At 44.2% G+C, this 12,259-nt stretch overlaps 1 protein-coding gene across 1 annotated transcript in view; it reads right to left on the bottom strand.

Moving 5' to 3' along the window:
- Positions 1 to 12,259, bottom strand: part of LOC140128565 (complement C3-like) — a 92,823-nt gene that overhangs the window by 44,243 nt on the left and 36,321 nt on the right. The window contains exons 20-21 of the mRNA XM_072150263.1: positions 5,755 to 5,840; positions 1,518 to 1,657 (exon numbers count right to left, since the gene is read on the bottom strand). Of these exons, the coding sequence (XP_072006364.1) occupies positions 1,518 to 1,657; positions 5,755 to 5,840 (226 nt within the window). The remainder of the gene's footprint in view (positions 1 to 1,517; positions 1,658 to 5,754; positions 5,841 to 12,259) is intronic.

The following is a 12,259-nucleotide window of genomic DNA, read 5'->3' as shown; positions in this document are numbered from 1 at the left end:
GTCTCAATGAGATAAAAACCCAAAGCTTCAAGTTGCAACATTCACTGATGTGGTGCAGAGGCCCTGATAAATATCCCCCTTTATGTGTATTACGTTTCAGGGCATAGAATCGGTTCCACCTCCAATTTGATTGGGTAGTGACCCAGAGAGAGTAATGTTAAATTCTTGTGATGGCTACTGAAAAACTGGTTGACTCTATCAGTTACGCATGGTGTCTGTAATAAGTTTCGGTGTAGCATGCCTGCCATACAATATTTTTGATGGGAAGTTATGATGGCCTCATATAGGGACCTGCTGTGACTCGGGTCAAGGAGTTGATCTATTACTCTGGTGCCAGGTTCTACAAACATTGGGGCACATTTACTCATCCGGTCCTGTCGGGATCCACGAGGTACGTTATCCGACGAGGATGAAGTCTGCCGCGATTCACTAAGATCGTGCCCCCGACATCCTGCATGTGTCGCTTCCCCGCTGAGGTCCGCCGGAGTTCACCTTCTTCTTCCCGCTGTATGTGAGTTCATTGTCTTGCGACACAATTTGAATTTTAAATCCTGCGCTTAGTCTGAATCAGTCGGGTTGTCCTACGGCCACGCCCCCCGATTTGTGTTGCATGAAAGTCGGCGCGATTGTGCCAAAATCCAATCACAGGCACCAAAAACCCCTGTTAAATGTGGCACAAATCGGAAATAGTCGGGAAACCCGATGGCAATGCAGTGTGCAGACACTTAGTAAATGTGCCCCAATATGATCAACGCTGTTTTCATGGAATCCTTGGACTTTCTTCTATGGAGGTCTACATTTATTTGTCTCTACCCCTTCCTCTCTGCATAAGGGTAGAGAATTATATCTGTAATAATACCCTATATCTGGTTCACAGGGTTCTATATGGCCCTTATTTGTATACCTGTACATCTTTGATTCCTAGCACCCGTAGGGAGGGCTACTATTGGCTGCCGTCACTAAGTTATCCTTGTCCAATGTGCCCGGTTTATTTGTCAATGTGGAGAGGTGGGGCTTCATGTTTATAGCATTGGCGTGCATGGGTGGTGCTCACTGCCATTGCAGTGCCGATGTGCTGAAAGGCACCTGTGACTACTGCTTCAATGTACTTCTTTGCTAGTATAGATGTGTCCTCTGATCAACCTTTGGTGCCTCTCGTGAAGCATCTGTAGATATGTCAGGCTAGGAATTTTGGGCAGCAAACTGACTTGTAGAGTAAGAAGCTCCCGCTCTTGTTTAGGTGCAGATCTCTGTATTATGCAACCACCATAAACATACACACAGGTCACCCAACTTGTTCACTGTGGTGTTTCCCTCTATATATGTTTTTAAGCAATGGTTCTTATCATGATTTAACCACTAAGAGAAGAGACAGTTGAGGCCTGAACTTGACAATCTACAGCCCACATGTTATTAAGCTTCGGAATAAAGAATAATTTAAAATGTTCTGATCTGGCAGTTTTCATGGTGTCATGAACATTGGATCTATTTTTAAATCACTACTCTGGATAACTTGCCTTAAGTTCACTGTTGCCGTAGTTGTAGAGAATGGCTCGTATCTCTATTTGCTCATTTCTCACCACAGAATAAGGAAGCCTCAGATCAATGAAGAAGTTCATCATCACCTGAATATTATGAGGTTTGGACACACAGATACCTGCCAGGAGAAGTCAGGAGAGAATCTCAGATGAAAAATTTAAAACCTATCTCAAATGCTGAGAAACTGTGTTCATATATGATATTATCCATCCTTTACCAATTCTGAGTTACATCCTGTAAAAAACTCCAGAGCTGCACTCACTATTCTGATGATGTCACAGCTTATCTCCTCCCCGTCCCTGTACAATGACCTCTATATAGATAACACTGACACATCATTACATCACTACTGACAATAGATGATGTCACAGCTTATCTCCTCCTCTCTGTACAATGACCTCTATATAGATAACACTGACCCATCATTACATCACTACTGACAATAGATGATGTCACAGCTTGTCTCCTCCCCCCTTCCTGTACAATGACCTCTATATAGATAACACTGACCCATCATTACATCACTACTGACAATAGATGATGTCACAGCTTATCTCCTCCCCCCTTCCTGTACAATGACCTCTATATAGATAACACTGACCCATCATTACATCACTACTGACTGACAATAGATGATGTCACAGCTTATCTCCTCCCCCTCCCTGTACAATGACCTCTATATAGATAACACTGACCCATTATTACATCACTACTGACAATAGATGATGTCACAGCTTATCCCCTCCCCCTCCCTGTACAATGACCTCTATATAGATAACACTGACCCATCATTACATCACTACTGACAATAGATGATGTCACAGCTTATCTCCTCCCCCTCCCTGTACAATGACCTCTATATAGATAACACTGACCCATCATTACATCACTACTGACAATAGATGATGTCACAGCTTATTTCCTCCCCCTCCCTGTACAATGACCTCTATATAGATAACACTGACCCATCATTACATCACTACTGACAATAGATGATGTCACAGCTTATTTCCTCCCCCTCCCTGTACAATGACCTCTATATAGATAACACTGACCCATCATTACATCACTACTGACAATAGATGATGTCACAGCTTATCTCCTCCTCCTCCCTGTACAATGACCTCTATATAGATAACACTGACCCATCATTACATCACTACTGACAATAGATGAAGTCACAGCTTATCCACTCCCCCTCCCTGTACAATGACCTCTATATAGATAACACTGACCCATCATTACATCACTACTGACAATAGATGATGTCACAGCTTATCTCCTCCCCCTCCCTGTACAATGACCTCTATATAGATAACACTGACCCATCATTACATCACTACTGACAATAGATGATGTCACAGCTTATCTCCTCCCCCTCCCTGTACAATGACATCTATACAGATAACACTGACCCATCATTACATCACTACTGACAATAGATGATGTCACAGCTTATCTCCCCCCCTCCCTGTACAATGACCTCTATATAGATAACACTGACCAATCATTACATCACTACTGACAATAGATGAAGTCACAGCTTATCTCCTCCTCTCTGTACAATGACCTCTATATAGATAACACTGACCCATCATTACATCACTACTGACAATAGATGATGTCACAGCTTATCTCCTCCCCCTCCCTGTACAATGACATCTATACAGATAACACTGACCCATCATTACATCACTACTGACAATAGATGATGTCACAGCTTATCTCCCCCCCTCCCTGTACAATGACCTCTATATAGATAACACTGACCAATCATTACATCACTACTGACAATAGATGATGTCACAGCTTATCTCCTCCTCTCTGTACAATGACCTCTATATAGATAACACTGAACCATCATTACATCACTACTGACAATAGATGATGTCACAGCTTATCTCCTCCTCTCTGTACAATGACCTCTATATAGATAACACTGACCCATCATTACATCACTACTGACAATAGATGATGTCACAGCTTATCTCCTCCCCCTCCCTGTACAATGACCTCTATATAGATAACACTGACCCATCATTACATCACTACTGACAATAGATGATGTCACAGCTTATCTCCTCCCCCTCCCTGTACAATGACCTCTATATAAATAACACTGACCCATCATTACATCACTACTGACAATAGATGATGTCACAGCTTATCTCCCCCTCCCTGTACAATGACCTCTATATAGATAACACTGACCCATCATTACATCACTACTGACAATAGATGATGTCACAGCTTATCTCCTCCCCCCTTCCTGTACAATGACCTCTATATAGGTAACACTGACCCATCATTACATCACTACTGACAATAGATGATGTCACAGCTTATCTCCTCCCCCTCCCTGTACAATGACCTCTATATAGATAACACTGACCCATTATTACATCACTACTGACAATAGATGAAGTCACAGCTTATCTCCTCCTCTCTGTACAATGACCTCTATATAGATAACACTGACCCATCATTACATCACTACTGACAATAGATGATGTCACAGCTTATCTCCTCCCCCTCCCTGTACAATGACATCTATATAGATAACACTGACCCATCATTACATCACTACTGACAATAGATGATGTCACAGCTTATCTCCTCCCCCTCCCTGTACAATGACCTCTATATAGATAACACTGACCCATCATTACATCACTACTGACAATAGATGATGTCACAGCTTATTTCCTCCCCCTCCCTGTACAATGACCTCTATATAGATAACACTGACCCATCATTACATCACTACTGATGATAGATGATGTCACAGCTTATCTCCTCCCCCTCCCTGTACAATGACCTCTATATACACTCACCGGGCACTTTATTAGGTACACCTGTCCAACTGCTCGTTAACACTTAATTTCTAATCAGCCAATCACATGACGGCAACTCAGTGCATTTAGGCATGTAGACATGGTCAAGACAATCTCCTGCAGTTCAAACTGAGCATCAGTATGGGGAAGAATGGTGATTTGATTGCCTTTTAACGGCATGAACGGCATGGTTGTTGGTGCCAGAAGGGCTGGTCTGAGTTTTTTAGAATCTGCTGATCTACTGGGATTTTCACGCACAACCATCTCTAGGGTTTACAGAGAATGGTCCGAAAAAGAAAACACATCCAGTGAGCGGCAGTTCTGTGGGCGGAAATGCCTTGTTGATGCCAGAGGTCAGAGGAGAATGGGCAAACTGGTTCGAGCTGATAGAAAGGCAACAGTGACTCAAATCGCCACCCGTTACAACCAAGGTAGGCAGAAGAGCATCGCTGAACGCACAGTATGTAGAACTTTGAGGCAGATGGGCTACAGCAGCAGAAGACCACACCGGGTGCCACTCCTTTCAGATAAGAACAGAAAACTGAGGCTACAATTTGCACAAGCTCATCGAAATTGGACAGTAGAAGATTGGAAAAACGTTGCCTGGTCTGATGAGTCTCGATTTCTGCTGCGACATTCGGATGGTAGGGTCAGAATTTGGCATCAACAACCTGAAAGCATGGATCCATCCTGCCTTGTATCAATGGTTCAGGCTGGTGGTGGTTTTGTCATGGTGTGGGGAATATTTTCTTGGCACTCTTTGGGCCCCTTGCTACCAATTGACATCGTTGCAACGCCACAGCCTACCTGAGTATTGTTGCTGACCATGTCCATCCCTTTATGACCACAACGTACCCAACATCTCTCAGCAACATCTTTCAGCAGGATAAAGTGCCATGTCATAAAGCTGGAATCATCTCAGACTGGTTTCTTGAACATGACAATGAGTTCACTGGACACAAATGGCCTCCACAGTCACCAGATCTCAATCCAATAGAGCATCTTTGGGATGTGGTGGAAGGGGAGATTCGCATCATGGATGTGCAGCCGACAAATCTGCGGCAACTGTGTGATGCCATCATGTCAATATGGACCAAAATCTCTGAGGAGCTTCCAGCACCTTGTTGAATCTATGCCACGAAGAATTGAGGCCGTTCTGAAGGCAAAAGGGGGTCCAACCCGTTACTAGCATGGTGTACCTAATAAAGTGGCCGGTGAGTGTATATGGTCTATAGCAGTTTATTCTTCCATATCATATATAGGATGATACCGGATCTGTACATTCAAAGCATCGAGAATTTGCAGATTCATTTTAGTAAGAATCCATAATGTATCATCACATTGAAATGAGTACGAAAAAAAATAAAAAGAAGTAACTTACCTTTATTTTCAGCCAGACTTACAGCCAGAACCTCCCATGTGGTGATTGAATCTGGTAGGTGAATTTTAAAAGATTTGCTTGAAACTCTGTTAAAAAGTAAAAAAAAAAAAAACACTATGTAAAAACCTTAATAATGATAATTTCATAATGAAGCTTTATTTATATCATACCACACCATAGCTTAGAAAAAAAACCTCTTACCTTGGATACGTTATAGGTGGTGGGAAAATTAAACCAGAAATTTCAAAGGCTCCAAAAACAAAGAAAGATGTGAGGTTGTTTTTATGGGCTGGCTATTACCTCCGACCTATTCCAAATGTTTCCGATTTGGTAGCCCCTTTAAAGAGGACCTGTCACCCATAAATTGGCACTAGGAGCTGCTTACTAAAGTTAGCAGCTCCTAGTGCTTAAACAAATTCAGCAGTGATAGCGCTACTGGAAAGCACAAACAGACCTATAACCTGAAAACACATCATTATTCAGGATCTGTGTTCATATTCAGGTAGCTACCAGCCCCTTTGCAACCAAAGAAATGACCTCTCTAGGCATGCCTGTTATTGAATGGTCTGGACATGCGACTTTGCATGCATGTCCAGATGCCATTACACACAGGAGTCAGCTAGAGAAAGCTTGCTACTCATCATAGGTTCAGTCATCTAGGCAGGGAATAGCAGAGGGGCACTGACGTGTATAGAAGAGGCTTCTATTATTAGGAACAGGTGGAAATCTGTAATAAGTGCCCTTATATGGGCACTTTGAAGAATTGCACTGCGATTTTACCACTGCACTTTTTTTTTAATGGATGCTTGAAATTGGAATATAAATCCATTCCACGAGGTTAGTTTTTGTTTTCTTAGTAAGATTACTTAAAGAGGACCTGTCACTCCCATATTGGACACTAGGAGCTGCTTACTTAAAGGGGTATTCCCATAAAGGCATTTACCTTTAATTAAATTCATTTGCCTTATGTAAACATTTCTTCAATTAGATGTTATTAAAAGAAATGTTCCTGTGTGAAGATAATTTCTCATAAATGTAGCCATGTTGTCTCTTAGAAACCAGATAGCTTCCTCGGTTACGACCACGTCACACTCTGGCAGTGGTGGCCAGACTTGCGCTATAGAGTCCGGCCGGACCACCAGTATTCAGCAATCATTACCACAGAGTGCCTGTGCGACATGTAGTAACTCCCGGATATTTTATATACAATAAACTTTTGTTTCTTTGTGCAATCACTCCATCAGAGGTGGCCGTATCCGAGGAAGCCATCTCGTTTCTAAGGGACAACATGGCTACATTTATGAGAAATTATCTTCACACAGAAACATTTTTTTTAATAACATCTAATTGAAGAAATGTTTACATATGGCAGATTAATGAAACTGAATGTGAATGCCCAGACGAGAATACCCCTTTAAGTGAGCAGCTGCTAGTGCTTAAACAAACGCTGCAGTGTTAGAGTGATAGCGTTACCGGAAACCTCCCGTAACACTATCTAACACTGCGGCGTTGTACAATGTAAACGCCGGACCGCTCTCAAAGCTGTCTGATGTATTCATGAGGGGGCGGGGCTGGGGCATGATTAGGGGCGGTGACTGCTGCATGACTCGAAGCAGTCACCGTCAGCCTATGGAGTGAGTGAGGTGGTCCAGGGAAGAGGCAGTGCCCCGGACCGCCACCTCATGAATACATCGGACCGATTTGCGAGCGGTCCAGCGTTTACATTGTACAACGCCGCAGTGTTAGATAGTGTTACGGGAGGTTTCCGGTAACGCTATCACTCTAACACTGCAGCGTTTGTTTAAGCACTAGCAGCTGCTCACTTAAGTAAGCAGCTCCTAGTGTCCAATATGGGAGTGACAGGTCCTCTTTAAGTAATCTTATTAAGAAAACAAAAACTAACCTCGTGGAATGGATTTATATTCCAATTTCAAGCATCCATTAAAAAAAAGTGCAGTGGTAAAATCGCAGTGCAATTCTTCAAAGTGCCCATATAAGGGCTGTCACGGCGAGGACGCCGCCGCCTCGTCACGTGACGTGGGGTGCAACTATACGGGTTAATTTAGCCTACTCAAACTTGCGCTCACCTTTCACTCAGGACACAAATTGAGCCTAAATCACACCTCATACAGCTCCAGCACCAGAACCAGACCCGCTGCCACCACTTATTGCATTTATACCGGGACCAATAAGTATCCCACTCTACATCAACTCTTGCTCTCAAGCAGTCACCTTGTCACACTCAGCACTCCAGCAGTCACACAGTTAACCACACTTCACAAGGCTATGAGTTCGCAGAGCATACAGGGACCAAAATTAAAGTGAAAAGCTTTAATCACGAAAAGTTGGTCAGTGCATAAAAAAGATATTAAAAACAAAAGAATTATAAAATAAAATGACACACAACACGGCAAAACTGTTATAAAATAAAAAGGGAGAAAAATAACAGAAACTTACAACTTAATGTAAATCCTGATCCCTGGAGGTGGGAGAAATAAGGGACACACTCAGCTTGTCAAGCAGCCCCCAAAATGTGAACGCCAATTCTTGGATTTCATATTGTTTTATAACTTCTCAGTTTGGTTCAGATTTCAGAACCTCCCATTCATTAGTTAGTCCAGAGGGTCATTCACAATTGGGCAAAGTGTTAATGAGGGGGGAGAGTCCAGGAATATTTAAACAGTTCCTTGTTTCCAAATTCCTAGATGCAGGGGTGGGGGTAGGTGCAGGGGAGAGGTGACCAAATGGCTTTTGAGGTCACCAGAGAACATTCTGCAGGTCAGAGTTTATCAGGTTGTAAGGATGTCCAGGATGTTGTAAAAGAGGCCTGGACGCTTCAATGGATGCCATATATTTCTACAAAGTTTGTAATTACCCTGTAGTTAAACCAATCTTATACATTCACAATTAATATCTCCTTGACACCTCCCCCTTTCAAGATTGGGCAAATTTGAAATGACCCACGCCATTTTAAATTTTCCCAAGCCAATTACCAATAATACATTACAGAAGTTCAGTACCGTAAGAATCATTGCCATAAGATGTGATTACCTGGGCACATCAACCATCTGGTCCTTTGTCCTGTGTATAAGGCCAAGTAATATCTCCCCTGGTCACTTGTACACCACTGTGCTGGGTCCCCCTGCTGACTTTATGGCTTTGCGCTGCAGAAACACTAAGTTCTGTGTCCCCTCTACCAAGTGTGAAATGGTTAACCCTCTCCCTGCTGGATGAAATGCCAATGGAGTTAAGTGTAGGACTACTGTACCCAGTTACATTGTGTTTTGGTTTTCCCACTGTACAGCTATTAGAGTCCCTCTCTTTATCATTTATACTACAGGGCTTAGGTTGGACCACTGACTGAACGCTCTCCTGAGAATCCCTATGCCCCTGCTCCCCTTTCTGATCGTTCCCCAAAACTGCACTGGCAACACTCATCACTAGGAACCCGACCTCACTGTGGACCCCAGTCTCCTCTCTCAGCACTGGTTCTAGTGTACACGCTGTCTTTGACTCATAGACACACTGCATCTCCCCAATCTGAGTAGAGGCATCTTTGTGGCTCATGCTCTGAGCCCTACTCATCTTGACACCTCTTGTCTGCTCTAGGACCTCTCCTTGAGTAATGGCCTCCACCAGATCCACACTCAGGACCTTAGAGCTTTGAGGTGCAGATTCAGAGACTCCATCTTGGCAGCCTCTCACACCCTTCACCATATCTGCTGACTGCAGGGTTATCTCTGGGGGCCCATTCACCACCCCCTCCCCCCTAGCTTCCTCATACTGGGACACCTCTGGTTCTGGAGCAGGCATAGCCTTGCTCTTGCTATCCTGTCCTCCTTCCCAGACCAGTCCCCTTGGGCTTCTGCCCATTTTCTCATATGATTGTTGTACATCAGGCACATACACAGTTGTCATTTTTCCCAAATCATTTCCCAACAATACATCCACAGGCAATTCTTGTGACACTCCCACTTGTCTGATACCTCTACCAGAACCCCAGTCCATAAAAACCTTGGCAACGGGCACTCCTGGATGGCATCCGGTTATCCCCTTCACAGGCAAAGTCTTTTCTGGAATGATGTCCTTAGGGTTTATAACCTCAGGACGAACCAATGAATAACTTGCCCCTGAGTCTCTTCATCCCTGGGTGACTCTATCACCCACTATCACAGTCTGCATATGGTGCTGTAACTTGTCCATATCACCAGAAAGCAGCATGACTACTGGTACTGTAGAGTAGACAGTTGCCCCTCTCTCTGGGCACGCAGACCTCAGATGACCCACTTTGTTACAAATAAAACATTTGCGCATATCCCCCTGATTTATAGACTCCCTCAGTGTAATGTTCTCACCCACTTTGAAGACAGAAGGTTGTGATGTTGTCCTGGCTTGTTTCTCCTTCCAGCTGGTGGACCTTTGGGGGGATGTTTCCCTCTTGGCTTCAGGCATCCGGTTGGCGGTGTAGGAGTCTGCAATCTGCGCAGCTTCATCCGCAGTTTTAGGCTCCCTGTCACAAACAAACTGTCGTACATCCACAGGACAAATGTGCAGAAACTGATCTTTTATCATGAGATCCTCCAGGTCCTCACGGCTGTTGACAGAAAGTCCTCGGGTCCACTGTAGAAAGGTAGTCCGTAAGTTGCCTACTGTATCAGCGTAGCTCGCAGTTGTTTCTCGCTTTACACTCCGGAATTTCTTGCGATACACCTCTGGAGTTAAGTTGTACTTTTTAATCAAAGCAGCTTTTATAGCATCATAGTCCTCATCAAGCTCAAGAGGAAGGTCAGCAAATACTTCCAGGGCTTTGCCTCTTAGCCCTGGGCTCAAATACTGTGCCCACTGCTCACGGGGCAGATGGTATTGTCTGCAGGTCTTCTCAAAAGACCGCAGAAAAATGTCCAAGTCCCCATCCTTGTCCAGTACTGGAAAACGTTCTTGACGAGGTCTTTTGGGGTCTACATCTTGGGATTGGGGTTGCACAGAATTGATACCCCTTTCAATACGCGCCATTTCCAGCCTGAATTCTCTATCAGCCTGGCGCTCACGCTCTGCGGCTGCTCTCTCCTCTCGCTCTGCGGCCGCTCTCTCCTTCTCTCGCTCTGCGGCCACTCTCTCCTTCTCTCGCGCTGCGGCCGCCTGATTAAATTGAAGGATAAGCTGCAGGCGCAGGCTAGGATCACATTCACCTAGCTGCTGTAGGGCCATTTGTAGAGACACATCCATGCCTTCCTGAGGGCTCCTGCTGTGGGTAGCCTCAGGGGAAACTTTTCCAGGATTAATGTCCATATCTTGGCTCCCTTGAGCCGTGCCAGATCCTTGCTCTGCATCTTGCTCCATCAAAGCACAAACCAGCAGCTCTTTGGACTTGTCAGCCGGGTCGATACCTCTCTGCTCACAGAGGTGGACTAGAGCCTCCTCGCTCTGTCTCTTGTAGATGGTTGCCATCACTGAGTGCAAACTTTGCCAAATAAAAGATAGAAAAGAAAAACGGGGAAGGGAAACTGTTTGCACGTGTGTCTTAGAACAGCACTGAATTGGTCCGTGTAAAACTAGGGTACTCCTCGCAAGGATTCCACTAGTCCTTAAGTGCAGGGGTTAGTTACTTAATCCCAACACTTAATGCTCTGACAAAAATGAATTCATCCCACCGCTGCCACCAATTTGTCACGGCGAGGACGCCGCCGCCTCGTCACGTGACGTGGGGTGCAACTATACGGGTTAATTTAGCCTACTCAAACTTGCGCTCACCTTTCACTCAGGACACAAATTGAGCCTAAATCACACCTCATACAGCTCCAGCACCAGAACCAGACCCGCTGCCACCACTTATTGCATTTATACCGGGACCAATAAGTATCCCACTCTACATCAACTCTTGCTCTCAAGCAGTCACCTTGTCACACTCAGCACTCCAGCAGTCACACAGTTAACCACACTTCACAAGGCTATGAGTTCGCAGAGCATACAGGGACCAAAATTAAAGTGAAAAGCTTTAATCACGAAAAGTTGGTCAGTGCATAAAAAAGATATTAAAAACAAAAGAATTACAGAATAAAATGACACACAACACGGCAAAACAGTTATAAAATAAAAAGGGAGAAAAATAACAGAAACTTACAACTTAATGTAAATCCTGATCCCTGGAGGTGGGAGAAATAAGGGACACATTCCGCTTGTCAAGCAGCCCCCAAAATGTGAACACCAATTCCTGGATTTCATATTGTTTTATATCTTTACAGTTTGGTTCAGATTTCAGAACCTCCCATTCATTAGTTAGTCCAGAGGGTCATTCACAATTGGGCAAAGTGTTAATGAGGGGGGAGAGTCCAGGAATATTTAAACAGTTCCTTGTTTCCAAATTCCTAGATGCAGGGGTGGGGGTAGGTGCAGGGGAGAGGTGACCAAATGGCTTTTGAGGTCACCAGAGAACATTCTGCAGGTCAGAGTTTATCAGGTTGTAAGGATGTCCAGGATGTTGTAAATGAGGCCTGGACGCTTCAAT

The sequence above is a fragment of the Engystomops pustulosus genome, chromosome 4, assembly GCF_040894005.1.
Source record: "Engystomops pustulosus chromosome 4, aEngPut4.maternal, whole genome shotgun sequence".
In the NCBI taxonomy this organism is placed as follows: Eukaryota; Metazoa; Chordata; class Amphibia; order Anura; family Leptodactylidae; genus Engystomops; species Engystomops pustulosus.
This window is presented reverse-complemented; position numbering and strand designations above follow the sequence as displayed.